At 42.7% G+C, this 16,810-nt stretch overlaps 1 protein-coding gene across 1 annotated transcript in view; it reads right to left on the minus strand.

The window, feature by feature from the left end:
- LOC132501395 (zinc finger protein 226-like) overlaps positions 1-14,926 on the minus strand; it is a 50,309-nt gene extending 35,383 nt beyond the window's left edge. The window contains 9 exon segments of the mRNA XM_060116973.1: positions 4,460-4,667; positions 4,669-4,826; positions 4,828-5,980; positions 5,982-6,416; positions 6,418-6,586; positions 9,864-9,990; positions 11,870-11,915; positions 14,014-14,064; positions 14,539-14,926. Of these exon segments, the coding sequence (XP_059972956.1) occupies positions 4,460-4,667; positions 4,669-4,826; positions 4,828-5,980; positions 5,982-6,416; positions 6,418-6,586; positions 9,864-9,990; positions 11,870-11,915; positions 14,014-14,064; positions 14,539-14,573 (2,382 nt within the window). The 5' untranslated portion in view covers positions 14,574-14,926.
- Positions 14,927-16,810: the final 1,884 nt, after the last annotated feature.

The raw sequence follows: 16,810 nt of genomic DNA on the forward strand, positions 1-16,810 counted from the left end.
ACGGATGTATCAAGGCACTTTTTTTTTTTTTTTTTGCGGTACGCGGGCCTCTCACTGTTGTGGCCTCTCCCGTTGCTGAGCACAGGCTCCGGACGCGCAGGCTCAGCGGCCATGGCTCACGGGCCCAGCTGCCCCGTGGCATGTGGGATCTTCCCGGACCGGGGCACAAACCCGTGTCCCCTGCATCGGCAGGCGGACTCTCAATCACTGCGCCACCAGGGAAGCCCTCAAGGCACTTTTTATTGTTACAACTAGGGTGGCAGGGAAGAGTATGTGCCACTGACCCATCTTACATTGCACAGGACAGCTCCCAACAACAAAGAGCTATCCAGTTCAAAATGTCAGTCATGCCAACGTCAAGAAATTTTGCTACAACATACTTAGCAAGTCCTGGCATTTTGACTTTAGCATACGCTAACTTTGGGTACAGGTTTCAGTCATTTGAGCAAACTGTTGAAGGCATTCCCAGGTAGCCAAGCTAACACGCTGAGTCTGGAATGGGTGTTGAATGCACTCGTATCAACAAATCCAGCCTAACCCAATATTACATTACTCCCACCTGCTTCAATACCTACAAAATCCACACACATTATTTCTCAGGTTTCTATTGATATAAATTATAAAATTCCTTATTTTAGCAGATAGTGTCTCCTCATGGTCATCCTTTATACCCGGTGGGTACCCACCCCTTCCCTGCTCCCGTCCCCATTTCAAGGACTCTAGTCTGATTACTAGGTCTGGAAAAACGAGAGGTAGTGGAGGCAAGTCTTGAGGATCCACAGACCCCTGCAAGGAAACTATCTCAGAGTAGAGGCAGACTTCCTTCTAATAGCACAGCAGGCTCAACTAAGAGGTCACAGGTCAGAGGTCACAGGCCTCAGCTTTGTTGGAATCTGCCCATATATTTCCACCTCAAATTTCCAGGATTCTACTCCTTCCCACTGATGCCCTATGACATAAGACAATCTACAAGGTTGTGAATCAATGTGCTGTCATTCAGCCACTGACTGGATTTGACTTTGGATCCCCTTAAAAAAATAAATAAATAAAAAGGAAGGAAAGAAAGATAGAAATGCTGATTATAACAAGTCCCCCAAAGTGTTGCTATGTAGCCAAGCTCAAAGCTAAGACAGAAAATCCCCAACGGTAAAAATAGATTTCGAGCTCAAGCTATCAACTGGGAGTTGAAACTGAAGGCCCTACAAAGGCCAATGGAACTGGATACAAAGCTAAAGATTTAGTCTTTAGCATAGATGGGAGTCAAGGTTAGAGGAAGCCATGCACTGGGAGTGAGTTGTGAACTACTCAACACTAAGAATGGAAGAGCAGTTCTTTCATTGAATGTGAAGAAAGAAACAGGTAGTCCCTAGTTGCTACCACTGTCTTTGAACCAAACTAAAGAACGAGGTCAACCAGAAGGGCAGATATGAGAATCAAAAAGGAAACCTCTCTGGAATCCTCACTGAACCAAGTCTAAGTTCTGCTCTACTTGTGGTCTTTCACTTACAGAGACAAACCTTTTGGGCTTACCACAGGGATCAACAGACTTTTTCTCTGAAGGGCCAGAAAGTAAATATTTTAGGTTTTGTGGGCCATCAGTGCTCGTCACAACCACTGAACACTGTCAGTCAGCACAATGGAAAACACTCAAAGATGGTAAATAAATGGATGGGCCAATAAAGAGCTTTTATGTTCCAATAAAGCTTTAAAGGCAATGAGCCAGGTTGGGCTCACAGGAGGTAGTTTTCCAGCCCTTGACTTAACTCACTAAACTACAAATTACCTTGAGAGTTGGTGGTTTGATATCTACCAAACCAAACCAAACAAGAGAGCCCTAGGATTTCTGACATCTAATGCAATGCAATTTGAGGTAGCATGGACTTTACCTACACATGTGAAGGTGTGGTCTAGGAAACCAATCTTGGAAACCTGCCTCTCACATTAAATACATCTTTTGCTGAGTAAAGCCCTTTAACCAAGTAAGTGTTAAACATCAGTGAAATGACTAAGAAGTAGGAAATGGTATGCAAACCTCCTCCTTAACAACTTGTTCCCATCATTCTAGGTTTCTTCCCTATGCACATTTTTCCTTAGGGAATCGTTGATAAATTTTACCTCTAAAACTTACCTATTTCCACTCTCTATCTTCAGGATTTGCCCAATCACTGTTACTTTGTAAACAATTTTAAAAAGTTTTTTGGGGGGTAAATTCCTTTTTTCCCACAGCTAATGGTTCTCTGTGTCATAGTGTCTGGAACGACCCAGCTACTTCTCCAGTCAGACCAAGCACTTGAAAGGACAAGCCGGTACCCCGAGCTATCCATCCATTCACCCAGTAAGGAAGCCTGATGAGGAGAACTAGGATGTGTAAATTTCTACTGTTGGAATTAAAACAGAATATTCTGGGCTGCATGGATTTATCCTAAACTTCAAATGCATTAATTATAAATATACCGTTACACTGACTAATATTCTGTATCTTTGAATAACCATATACATTTTTTCTTTTTATAACTGATTTCTAGAGGTCTATTCCTTAATTTTGACCATATATATGTATACCTCATGATGATAGGATTTCTTACTGTGAGGGATTAATACGTTCTTAGTAATTTTTAATATTATATTTTACATTACTTTACTACCTATGTTACTATAAAAATAACAGTATTTTACTGGAAAATTGATGCTCAATGAAAAATTTTAAATATGGAAGTTAAATGTGGAAAAAATCCCTGAAAATCTTGCCACTGTTTACATAAGGGTGAATATCCCTTTACAGATGATAGGATGCATTAACACACACACGTACATGTTTGATTAAGGTATGTGATGTACCTACCTAAAATACATTAAACTGTTACATGCTTCTGTCATTAAGTTTAAGCCATCATTTTAACAGACCTGTTATTATATAAGTATCTTAAAATATAAAGACATTCCTATTGAATATTTCACTTTTACAAAATTTAGTAACATTGACATGCTACTCACCTTTTCTATTTGAATTTTCTAATTATAAGGTCCTATTCTGTGATTTCTATATCAAAGGGACGCACGTTCTATGCTTTGATATGTACTCAGCAACTTCACTTTGAAAATCAATTTTTCAATCCACCGCTAGGAAAAAGTGTGCAAGTCAGTCATTGAATAAATGTTTGATGAAATTACCAAATTTCAACAAATAATTTTTTTCTTTTTATCTCAGGCCAGAGAGGAGTAAGGAGATAGAGAACTTGACAAAAGTAATCTACTTCAAACAGCCTCTTTTTTCTACTTAAGAAGTCTTGATGAAAGTAATGCTAAAACCCTTGGGAGACAATCACATCAAAACCTAGACGGAAATGTGGTGAAGAAGAAACCAATGATCAGTTCATTTACTAAGAAATGTTTGTCCTCTGTCACTGTCATTAGTAACTCTTTCTGACACTTAAACCTCTGCCTTGACATTCTTGAAAAAAGGGTCAACAGTATGTTTTCTGTATTGCAAGATGAACAATCCATTTTCAGTAAGTCTATACTGTCACAAAAAATAACCAAATTTGTACTGTATAAGATTCACAGAATATTAGATAGACAAAGTCCAAGATAAGATCCAACTTGAAGCGAGGCTGGGGGGAGACAAATGGGGCTCATCATAACAGGACGATGCCACATTAATATTACAAATTGCAATACTGAGTGGTTTTCTAACACTTCAAATTTTTGTCTCCCTGAATTACTTTTAAGGCCAGATTTAAGTTAACTGCTCTGAATACAAATTTTTATGAAATTTTGGAGGGGATTGCAACATAATTTTCAAAAAGTTTTTCCTCATTCATTAACTGAACAAATATCGAGCACCTACAAAGTAGCTGACAATGTTCAGACTGTAGATTCAGAACAAACGTCGCTGCATTCGTGGAATTTACATTGTAATGGGCATAAATTTTGGTATGTTCATCATACTTTTGTACAAGGCCTGCTAAAACTCACACTAAGGCTTCTCCCCTAATATTTAATAGAGGTCAAAGTTCAAATTTACTACACCATTTACCAGAGTTCTCTGCCGTGTGGCCTCCTGACTACTGGGACATGTTGAGCTATGGCTGAAACACCGACTTTAATGAAACAAATGATTTTTTTTTCTTTTGAACTTGATGACTGGAAGAATTCACATGACACCTGAGTTGTTTTTGTTTTTGTTTTAATCATTTTATGGAACTTTTTTCGTGTGTGGGCTCTCTGATGGTCTTACCACTCCTATCACTTTTTTTTTTTTTTTTTTTTTTTTTTTTTGTGGTACGCGGGCCTCTCACTGTTGTGGCCTCTCCCATTGCGGAGCACAGGCTCCGGACGCGCAGGCTCAGCGGCCATGGCTCACGGGCCCAGCCGCTCCGCGGCATGTGGGATCTTCCCGGACCGGGGCAGGAACCCGTGTCCCCTGCATTGGCAGGCGGACTCTCAACCACTGCGCCACCAGGGAAGCCCTCCTATCACTTTTATAGGATTTATCAGCAGCATGGATTCTGTGATGAACTGTTAGATTGGAGCGCCAACTGAAGCTCTTACCACAGGTCTCACACTTGTAAGGCTTCTCCCCTGTGTGCACTCTTTGATGAGACTGTCGCTGTGAAGGCCGACTGAAGACCTTACTGCATCTGTCACATCTGTACGGCTTCTCTCCACTGAAGACTTGAGGCCTGAATGAAGTGCTTCCCATACTCCCCACACTTATATGGTTTCTCTCCTGTGTGGACCCTCTGATGCATGTCGAGGTTCAGGCTCCACTTGAAGCCCCTCCCACACTCCTCACATTTGTATGGCTTTTCTCCAGTGTGGACTTTTTTGATGGGCTTGAAGGTGTGAACTCCGACCAAAGCTCTTCCCACACTCTTCACGTTTGAATGGTTTTTCTCTGCTGTGGACTCTCTCATGGGCCAGAAGATTTGAGGCCTGCCTGAAGACTTTCCCACACTCCTCACAATTATACGGTTTCTCTCCGGTGTGGATTCTGCAATGAATTTTAAGATCTGCTCTACGACTGAATCCCTTCCCACACTCTTCACATTTGTATGGTTTCTCACCGGTATGGATCAGCTGGTGGATCTGAAGTCGTGAACTCTGACTGAAGCCCTGCCCACACTCCTCACACTTGTAAGGTTTCTCTACACTGTGGGCCTTCTGATGGATTTGAAGATATGAACTCTGACTGAAGCCCTTCCCACATACCTCACATTTATAGGGCTTCTCCCCTGTGTGGACAACCAGATGAACTTGATAATGGGAGTTCCTCCTGAAGCTCTTCCCACACTCATTACATTTGTATGGTTTCTCTCCTGTATGGACTCTTTGATGTGCCTGAAGGTTTGAACTCAGAGTAAAGCCTTTACCACACACATTACCTATGTATGATTTCTCTCCAGTGTGGACTCCCTGATGGGCCTGAAGACTTGAAGGCCGACTAAAGCCTTTCCCACATTCCTCACATTTGTAGGGTTTTTCTCCTGTGTGGACCCTCTGATGAATGTATAGATTTGAGATACAAATGAAGCCCTTCCCACACTCCTCACATTTGTACGGTTTCTCTCCCGTATGGACTCTCTGATGGGACTGAAGGTGTGAATTCCGACTGAAGCTCTTATCACATGTGTCACATTTGAATGGTTTCTCCCCAGTGTGGACTCTCTGATGGTCCTGAAGGTGAGAGGCCTGACTGAAGGCCCTCCCACACTCCTCACAATTATAAGGTTTCTCTCCCGTGTGGACTTTACAATGAATAGTAAGTGCTGACCTATGACTGAAGCCTTTCCCACATTCCCCACATTTGAATGGTTTCTCTACAGTGTGGACTTTCTGAGGAGTCTGCAGCTGTGAGCTCTGACTGAACTCCTTGCCACACTCATCACACTCACTGTGTTTTCCTCCCACGTGAACTCTCTGATGAATATGAAGAACCGAGCTGTAATGTAAGCCTTTTCCACACTCACTACACATGAGACTTCTCTTTTGAGTGTAATTGCTGGTGAAGATCAAAGGTGGAGAGATCGGTGAAGGTTTCTTTACATTCATTACACTGGTAAGGTTTTTGTCCTGTGTGAATCATGGTATTCTGATCCAGTGTTGAAACCCTCGTGCTATCTTTTCTATAATCACAGTAGCTGTAAGATTTTTGACCCTTGTGTACTCCATGAGCATCAAGGTGATGTGAAATCCAACTGATGGTGTCAACATCCTCTTTACACTGACACAGTTTATTTTTCATGGAAATTTGCTGGTGTCTATTCTGATAATTCTGTGACTCAGCCAAGGAAGTTTTCCTCCAAGAATCCTGGGCTCTCAAAGCTGCAAACCTTGGATTTCCAGTACTACTGGGATCACCTGCTTTATCATTTAATATATGGTTCTCATCTTCAGAAATTTGAACAGAGTCCTGCCCCAATTTGGCAGGGGGAATCACCTTGTTTGCGGAACTGACAACTATTTATCATGGAGTCTTGGCATCTGGTTAAGTCATTTGCAATTTGTTGCCAGATTTGCCAGAAGGAAAGCTCTTCACGTGATCCTCTGTCTTGAACGGCCCTCAACTCACTTTGATTGTTTTCTTCTATCGGACAGAGAATTCAGAGATGTGGACACGTGAAAGCTTTGTTCAAAGATTCAAGATTTTACACTTAAGACACAGTATGAGACTTTAATGAACCTCAGGATGGTTCAGCTTATCTTTCGCACGACAAATGAAGTTCTCTGGTTTATATACTAACAGAAACCAAGAGATGGTCTGTTAAACTCCCAAATACTTAGCATGAATGAAACCCATTTAAAACCAAATGACTACTCTGACATACTATTTAAATCATCTTTCAAAAATTACATGTCATTCCTACCATAACACAGTATCAATAAAGACAAGCATTTTGCTGTGCTCACAGCTTTAACAGTGCCTAGCAGTTAGTCAGGGCTCAAGAAATGCATGCACAGGTGAACTCAGTTTGATTTCTAGGATTCTCCACAATTCTGAATCCCAGGTTAAGTTTGAACCAAGTCAGAGAAGCGAAACAGCTTTTACAAGTCAGGTATCAGATACAGGAAAAGGACTGGAAAGTACAGTTTTGCTTAAGTTGAAAGGCTGCACCCGAGGCGGCAGCACACCAAGGGGGTTAGTGCTGAGGAGGATATGAAAGGGGCTAAAAACCGGGACTTCCCCGGTGGCACAGTGGTTAATGATCTGCCTGCCAGTGCAGGGGACACAGGTTCGAGCCCTGGTCCGGAAAGATCCCACATGCCGCAGAGCAACTAAGCCCGTGAGCCACAACTACTGAGCCCACGTGCCACAACTACTGAAGCCCGCGTTCCTAGAGACCGTGCTCTGAAACAAGAGAAGCCACTGCGATGAGAAGCCTGCGCACCACAACGAAGAGCTGCTCCCGCTCACCACAACTAGAGAAAAGCCCATATGCAGCAACGAAGACCCAATGCAACCAAAAATTAATTAATTTTAAAAAAGGGTCTAAGCATCACTGGGGTTAAAAAAAAAGCATGAAGACCTATGCACTGGATCCTTCTGAGGCATTTGTGCTGCCTAATATGTTCCTCCACTCCCCCTGCCAAGCAGGAGTCAAAATTTAGAGGCTAGGGAAGAATGCTGTCTCTTTAAAAACAGCATGGAAAATTCTTGGACACAGATACATTGGTCTTTAACAAGAATGAGTTCCAAAGTGAAGAATGGGGTTTATGAGTGAGCTGGGAATAAATTCCATAGCCTGTGATAAGTATTGAGAAGAAACAGACTAGAAACTATTAAAGAATGATCAAAGCACTCAAGGTGACATTATCTAAAATGCCTTCTACAAGATACATACAAATGCACACACACACACACACACAAAATGTTTGTAGAGCTAACAAAGATCGATTTCTTATTAGTGAGGTGGGCTTTGGAGGAGGCAAATGGGACGCAGCGGGGCAAATCTTTTAAGGGAGAGGCTAACTCACCAGCTGGCTGTTTTCTGAGACCTGTTCTCCCCTGGTATAAGGGATAAGGAAATAGAAATTTCTTTCCTTCTATGGGAGGGTTACCTAAGAAGTAGACATAAGAATCCTCATTCAAAACAGTATTTCCTCCCCAAATGAATTTGCTCTGCTACTAAGAGCTCAAGGAAAGTCACAGGGAAAGCATTTTACTCAGTTTGGTTATAATTACAGGTTCTATACATATATTTTTTGTGCAAGTTGATGAGGGCCAACTTGTACAGAAAGGCAAACACACACATACACACATCATGGGCACCTGAGAAGTTAGAATTAGGCTAGGAATTCATTTGAAGACAAAAAAACATTTAGCAATATCCCTTATTCACTCGGATTTGTTCACCGCCTACTAGCTATTTTCATGGAAGGCTAATTTCTCTATCCATTAACTCATTCGTTTGTTCAAGAAATATTTAAGAGTTCCTGTCATGTACCAAGACTATGCTAAGCACTGAGGCTAGTGAGCAATAAACATATAACAGACCAAATTCCTCCTGCACTCCTGGATTACCCTCCAGTGGAAGAAAGAGAGGTGAGAAACAGGTGAACAAAATGTACATGAGTGAAACGCTTAGAGACAAAACAAGGCAGGGCAGAGAGAGTAAGAAAGAGAGGACTGTATTTTCCATAGGGTGGTCAGAGGACAGCCACCTCCTCATCTTTAAGGTGACTGACTGAAAGAAGTAGAGGCCTAAAAGATTACAGGTGAAAGAGTATTCCAGGCAGAGAGAAGGACAAGGAAAAGGCTCTGTGGCAGAAGCATCCTTTGCAGGTCTGGAAAAGATAGGGTAAGAGGGAGGAGAGGTGGTGCATTCAGGGAGGTGGTGGAGAACGAACAGCAGCCCACAGAAGGCTCTAGAAGCCACTTTAAGTGGTTTTTATTCTAAGTAAAAGAAGCCACAAGAGAATTTTGAAACAAGAACATAACCTGACTTAAAGTTACAAAAGATCACTTTGCCACCTAAAGAACAAACTGTGGGAGGAGAAGGGTGGCAACAGGTGACCAGTACAAAGACTATGCAATAATCCTGGAAAGAGATTTCCAACTGGGACCAGGTGATGGACAGCACAGGGCTGGTGAGAAGCAAAACAGATAGAGAGCTAACCATAGGAACTCACGACTGCTTGGTTCTCACCTAAATTTCTATCTGGGTTGCTGAATTCATCAACCAAAGCCTCTCTTCTCTTTCTATATGTTTTGTATCTCGTTTGAAGAATGAGAACATGCAAAGTCACAAGTTAACATGAACGGGCTAGAGCGAAAGTTTACTAGAAATTTGAGTTCCAACTGCATATTCAAGGTATTGAAAGCTGTGTTTTTCAAACTTTGTATCACGACCCACTGAAGAAACAGCATTTATTTCACAACCTAGATACACAGGTAGAAAAGTATACATTACTAAAACGAAGCTTGAATGACCTATATCTAACCAATGTCTCTTTTCATGAAATCTGTTCCCACTGGCTCTCACACCACTCATGCCATCGCCCAGAGTTTCTGCTGCAATGTGCTGTACTCTTCCTAAGAAACTCTGATATTTTCTATACTATTTTATTTCATTAAAAAATCACACGTAGGGCTCAATAAATTGGCTTTATGATCCACTAATGGCAGGGAGGGAAATCTGAAAAAGAATACACAAGGTACAGCAAGATACTGTCGATTTACAGTTCTTTTACAAAATAATTGAAAAGGACCTGAAACACACTGTTTAGAAAGACCAGAGACATCCTCTCGTGTCCCACAGGAATTGCAAAAGTCTGGTCCCCAAACTCAGGGAACCACCTCAAGAGGCCCAAAGCCTTGAAACACCAAGGTCACAAAGACACTCGCAGAGAAAGGCTGTCCTCACCCACTGAGACCAGGTTCCGGAAGTTTTCCACCATCACATCCTGGTACAGCTTCCTCTGGGCCGAGTCCAGCAGCCCCAGCTCCTCCTCTGTGAAGGCCACGGCCACGTCCTTGAAGGTCACCGCCTCCTACGACAAACAACACCACCTCAATCTTATACCCAGTGGCCAGTGGAAGAGGGGCAGCCCCGAGGAGACGAGGAGGATGGGAAGTTGCTCCGGCTCCTGTGAGGTGTGCAGACTTCCCAGCACCCCCTCCTTCCATCCTGCCAATGCCACACACTGACTTTCCTCAGCCTCACCGGACGTGCAGCTATGAAAGAGAAAGCTTTGTGTATTTACCTGGGGCTCTCAGACAACTCATAAGTAAACTCCCTTGAATTCTAACCACTGGATCCTGAACTAAAAGGCTTTCACTGTTTAATTATTATTGCCAAGTGCCCCAGAAACAGTTACCAATTTAGTCCTGGCAGTATTTGATGGCACCTGCTTTCTCATTGAGGTGGGAACCAGCTGAGAAGGAGTGTTATATGTGGAAACTAACCAAAAGGCCATGCCAGGTCTCTGAATGAAAACTCTCTCTTTCCCCGTTTCTGTCTTTCGCTTGAATGCAATACTCTGACTCCACACCCTTGGTTTTCTGGGTGAGTCTGAGTTGGTTCCTCCTTTTTTCACAACCCCGATTCTTTATATTTAAAACAAAGATGAAACCAAGCACCTCTTTATACAATTGTTCTGAGCTGTCTATGCAGTGACAAGTGCTTTAAGTACCACTGGACTTTTTAAACTAAGGTCATGTATTACTCTGATTAGAAAAAAATATAAGATGGAAAAAGAAACAAACCAGTAAATAAAATACACAAAGGGCCTGACTCAAGCATGGGGAAGACTGAATCTAACTCTGGTCGTGAGAAAACTTCTAACGATACATTATTTTTTCTGCGTGAAGCAGCAGTTTGATCCTGCTGTGCTCTGCCGTATTTGGATATTCTACCAAAAAACATCCAAGGCACCACATGTAAAACATACCTCTTAAATTCTGAATACCTAAACCTACTATGTTAAGGGCAAAAAGGGGCAATATTCTTCAGAACAGATATTTTGAGAAAAAGGTTAAATCAGGAACAGTGTCACTGTAGTGCTCCTAAAACAGGAGAAGTCTTTAAACTAAATGTATGTGAGTAAAGAATGGTATAAAAAATAGGTGCAGGGCTCCCCTGGTGGCGCAGTGGTTGAGAGTCCGCCTGCCGATGCAGGGGACACGGGTTCGTGCCCCGGTCCGGGAAGATCCCACATGCCGCGGAGCAGCTGGGCCCGTGAGCCATGGCCGCTGAGCCTGCGCGTCCGGAGCCTGTGCCCCGCAACGGGAGAGGCCACAACAGTGAGAGGCCCGCATACCAGAAAAAAAAAAAAAATAGGTGCATAAGTTTGCAGGAACATGATAAAGCAATTAAAAGTGAATGTTAGCTAGTATTAAATGAAAAAAACAACTTAAAACTGTATCTATGTTATATATACAAATACACATCCATGAATACATATGATGAAGAGATTACAGAAATAGAAATGCAGCTAATTTGTAAGCAGGTAAGCAGTAGACTGGAAGATGTCCTTCATTTCCCTTAATTTTTCTTTTACTTGTAAAATTAAAAAATGATGAAATAAAACAAAAATTAAAACCGAAACCAATTAAATTTAACAGGAATTTTAAAAAAAGCACACATGGCACACTCAGGTCCTCATATGCTTAGACTCTCCTTGAAAGAGAAAACCCATATGGAACTATACCCAATATTTCGTAATAACCTATAAGGGAAAAGAATCTGAAAATATATGTATATATATGTATAACTGAATCACTTTGCTGTACACCTGAAATTAATACATTGTAAATCAACTATACTCCAATCAAAAAAAAAAAAGAAAAAGAAAAAAAAGAGGAAAACCTGTGTCCAACCTGAGTACAAAAATGGCGTTTTTAACAGCAAGAAAGGCAAGCTCTACTCACCTGGAATGTGCTCATTTTCTCTCTCCTTCTGGGGCAGTGCAGAGTCCTAACAAGACAGACAGGGAAAGAAGAAGTCAAACTGGAAACTGGTTTAAAGAAAAAGAAGTCACTAACCCACGTGGTGCTCATTGTGAATTACCAAGGCTCCCAGTCCTCGGGGTGGCTACAGCTGATTATGCTTGATGAGCAGAGCCCCACGCAGATACCAGATGCCCCCGTGAACCCCCTCAGTGGCTGTGTGAGGAATGACCTGCCCATCCATACACAGTGGCCCCCTCACAGTGTGCCTGCAGCTTCCACAGGGGTCATTCTTATTCTGGGTATGGTGTAAACAGAGACCATGTAAGTCAGAGTGGGTTTTGGAGTCAATATGCATGGGCTCTGATCAGGCTACGCCATTCACTAGCAGTGTCACCCTGGGCAAATTATTCACATCTCTTCGCCTCAGTTCTGTCCTCTGCCAGTAGGGGAGAACACGGGCATCCACCTCGTGACATCGTCATAAGGTAGGAAGCTCTGAGAACACCACTGTCAGGGTTTCTTATTTCTTAGCAACTGCGGTAAAGCAGATGATATTTTAGTTAGAAATTATCCTTAGAGATGTGATTTCTACCAACAGAAGGCTGTCAGACATGTGGAGGTCATCCATTGTTGCCCTGTTATGTGAGAGTCTTTATAGACTTCTGAAAATCTCTGCTTGTCTTCCTAAAGATTTTGTGACTGCAACAATAACATTTAAATTGACATGGACAACTTTTTACAAAAGGTATAAAAATACGTTAAGTTTCTTTTTAAACAGGAAGTACCCTTTTGACAATTATGCACAGAGGTAAAGAGAACTAATAAAAGCCAGGATTCTGCAACAACAATAAAAAATAGTTTGACAGTCCATACCTAATTCAAACGAAAAAAGACAGGAATCTGAATTGTAATTATATCATTATAAATATAGGAAAGTTTAAGAAATAAATGGGAGACTTCCCTGGTGGTGCAGTGGATAAGACTCCACATTCCCAATGCAGGGGGCCCGGGTTCAATCTAGTACAAAAGATGGCAATGATTCCACTCCCCAAAGCTTGGGAGAGAGATATCTTCACAACTTCTAACGACCTCCATTTTGACTCTACACTTGCTAGCTGTCTTCTGCTCAATTCAGATTTCTGAAAGGGGCCCTGACAGTTGACAATAATTAGTGGGGGAATAAAATCATTGGACTAAGTAGGGCTTTGGTGAATCCAGCTCAGTTTTATCTGTGACATCCAGCAGGGTCAATTTCCTCGGCCTCAGTTTCCAGAAAAGACCCTCTCTTGAGCTTCTCGAATTTTCACGTGCATGTGAATTACTGCGGGATCTTGTTGGAATGCAGCCTCCTGGACCCCCTACGCAGAAATTATAAATCAGAAGGTCTCGAATGGGGCTCAAGGCTGGGCATTTCTATCCAAGTGATGCCAATGCCGCTGGTTTGTGGACCACAATTTGAGTAGCACTGCAGTGTAACATCAGTCCCACAAAAAACAGCCTCCACTACACAGAAACATACACAAAGAGTAACCAGACAAAAAGGCACTAAAACATTAACAACTGTTATCTTTACATCCTAAAGTTACAGATAATTAAAATTTTTCTTTATGTATATATCTGCATTTTTCCATAATGATTATGCTACTTCTATGATATACATATTATTTGAAATAAAATAAATGACCCAGTTGAGAAAACTATCTTAAAAACTCATAAAATAGCCTAAACCTTGCTCTCAAGGTCCCCACAATTAAGTCCCAACCTCCTTTCATGATATGATTCTAGCCAGTACCCTATGCTCAAAGAGAATATACCAAAGGGATTAGCAAACTCAGCTGCTGGACTCAAACTGCCTGGGTCCCAACCCCAGCTCTGCCTCCTACCATCTGGGTGAGGATGGGCCAACAGGGTTGTGTTCCCTGCCCCCAGCTCCTCAGCCTTAAAGTAGAGAAAACAGCAGTACCAATTCACAGAGCCACTGCCTGATGGAAATGTGTTCATTTGCATAAAGCTTTTAGAATGGAAATTAGTGACCAAGGCTCAGTTATCATCGTTACCCATGTCCCATACGTTCTACAATTTATAGGAATATCTTAAGTAGAAGAATGCCAAGTCCTACTCACGTGGGGCTCTGTTGCCTCTTCCTCCGTGCAGTGCTTTTGGAGAAGCCAGGGCTGGGGAAGGAAAGGAGACTGTGAAATACCAGGGCTGTGTTTCCATCCCCACTAATTCATACCGCACCCCCTTCCGCCCCCGTACCAGCTAGAAGTCCTCTCCTTCCAAAACAGGCCAGGAGTCCAGGACAATTCAGCTTCCTGGGCTCACAGAATCCCGCTGCGAAATGGGTGCCTCCCGAATTAGCGTAGTATTAATACCAACAATGTATCAGGCAGTTGTAGACCTTTTACTTGTGCTATCTCGTTTCTTCTCACAACACTGTATTAACAAGGCATTCCTTTTTCCCCCCTTTTACCGAACAGCAACGGAGGCACAGAGGAGTTAAGCAACTCACCCAGTGTGACGCCGTATGAAGCGGTAGGGCTAGCTCATAGGTGGGGGACGGGGTCAGGTTAGGGGTGAAGAAAACCGGGGAGACCCTCAAACCCCAGGAGGCACGACCTGAGCCCACCCCATCCCGGGTACCTTACCAAACGCAAAGAAGCTCCGCCCGCGGGACGTACATCACCACTCCAGGCCCTCAAACCTCCGCTTTTAGCCGCACCTCCTCTTTCTCCCCAAATGAAAGGTCTGCAAAGGGGAAGCTTGAAGGGGTCGTGAAGAGCGGACCTGAAACACCGTCATCAGGCAAAACATGGCTGCTACGTGTCCTCCTGGGGCGGAAGTGCCTGCGACTAACCCGGAACTCCTGGACCACATTTCCCAGAATTCCGCGGGTAAACCTTTACAGCGAGGCGTTACTGTAGCTGCAGTATATGGGACTACACGAGTTTACGAGCTCTGGACTACATGTCCCAGAATGCAAGGGTGGGTGCGGGGGTGTCTACCGGCACGAGCTCTGGCCTACATGTTTTCACTCTGGTTTGCACTTTCCGGAATCCCTGAGAAGGTCTCAGGCAGTCTTGACCTCCTACTGTGTAGGCCTCAGAAGAGTGTAGATTCTGTTCATTGAAAGGCGTACAAACTCAGTAGAATTTTGGACGTCTTCAAGAGGCTAAGCGACATAAAAGCATTAACAGCCACGAAGGCTTCCTGGTAAACCCCAAAGAGTTTCACCATTGGAATAAGGGGAGAAGGAAACTGGGCTTTCTTTGGCAGGGACTGAAGCCAAACGCCCAAACACCTCATTCCCTGAAATTGTGTAAAGGTGAACGTGTTTTGTTAGCATCTTACAACCCGTGCAGAAGCAAGGGAAAATCCTTTCTAGAGACAGACATCAACATCCTAGGTCTCAAGTTATTTCTGTAATTATAAAATCTGTGACATTGCTATTTGACCAAGTGAACTTTAAGGGGAAGGAAAAAGCATTACTTGACATACGGAGGGACACTTCACAGTCATAAAAGTTTCAAATTATCAGAAACTAATAACTTCAGCTGATACTTTATAAAGCAAAAATTGACAGAACCATGAAGAGAAACATTCAAATTCATAATTGGATCTGGAGATTTGAACACATACATAGAGGGAAATGTTGAGCCTTAAAAGCATATATTAAAGTAGAAAGGGGGGCTTCCCTGGTGGCGCAGTGGTTGAGAGTCCGCCTGCCGATGCAGGGGACACGGGCTCGTGCCCTGGTCCGGGAAGATCCCACATACCACGGAGCGGCTGGGCCCATGAGCCATGGCCGCTGAGCCTGGGCGTCCGGAGCCCGTGCTCCGCAACGGGAGAGGCCACAACAGTGAGAGGCCCGCGTACAGCAAGGAAAACAAAAACAAAACAAAACAAAACAAATAAAGTAGAAAGGAAGTTGAAAATTGATTCAGAAAACATCCATTTCAGGAAATTAATAAATGAATAATAAAACTGAAGAAGGCAGATGGAAAAATATAAGATCAGATGAATGAAATACAAAATAAAGTAGATCCCACACACACCCACAAAACAGAAATTAAAGAAAAAAACAAAACAAACAAGAAAAGATCATAGTATAAACAAAGATTTTTTCAAAAATTTGTTCCAAATTCTTTCAGGAAAATATCCTCCAAGAACTATTCCTGACTTAAGCCAACATAGCACACAGGATTTCTTTCCACTACAAGTAAAGTGAAATCTTGGGTATAGCATGATGAAATACGGTAACATGATTAAGTTTTATGTATTCACCTCCTGTTCCCTATGGCACCCTCCACTCCCTTCTCTACCCCGTAAGCTACCATTCTAATTTGTTTGATGTGTTTTCTTTTGGGTGTGTTCTTGTGCAAAATGTGCACTTGTGTATATTTTCAATTCATATAAATAATATTGTGTCATAAAATTCATTCTGGTGTTTATTTCCTTCATTCAGGAGTATATTTTTAAGATTCACCCATCCAGGCTTCCCTGGTGGCACAGTGGTTGAGAGTCTGCCTGCCGATGCAGGGGACGCGGGTTCATGCCCCAGTCTGGGAAAATCCCACATGCCGTGGAGCGGCTGGGCCCGTAGGCCATGGCTGCTGAGCCTGCACGTCCGGAGCCTGTGCTCCGCAGCGGGAGAGGCCACAACAGTGAGAGGCCCACGTACCGCAGAAAAACAAACAAACAAACAAAAATTCACCCATCTATCTAATTTGTTTCATAGAGTTCCATTTTCTGCACCCACATTTTACCTGTACTCTTCCAACTGCCATGCCAATGATAATAAAATAAACATCTTCTTACATTTGTTTATAGACGTATCTGAGAATTTCTTTGGAATACATACCCGAGTGAAATTATTTCATAGCAAATATGTATACTTTAATAATATAGCCAGATTGACTT

The sequence above is a fragment of the Mesoplodon densirostris genome, chromosome 14, assembly GCF_025265405.1.
Source record: "Mesoplodon densirostris isolate mMesDen1 chromosome 14, mMesDen1 primary haplotype, whole genome shotgun sequence".
Lineage (NCBI taxonomy): Eukaryota > Metazoa > Chordata > Mammalia > Artiodactyla > Ziphiidae > Mesoplodon > Mesoplodon densirostris.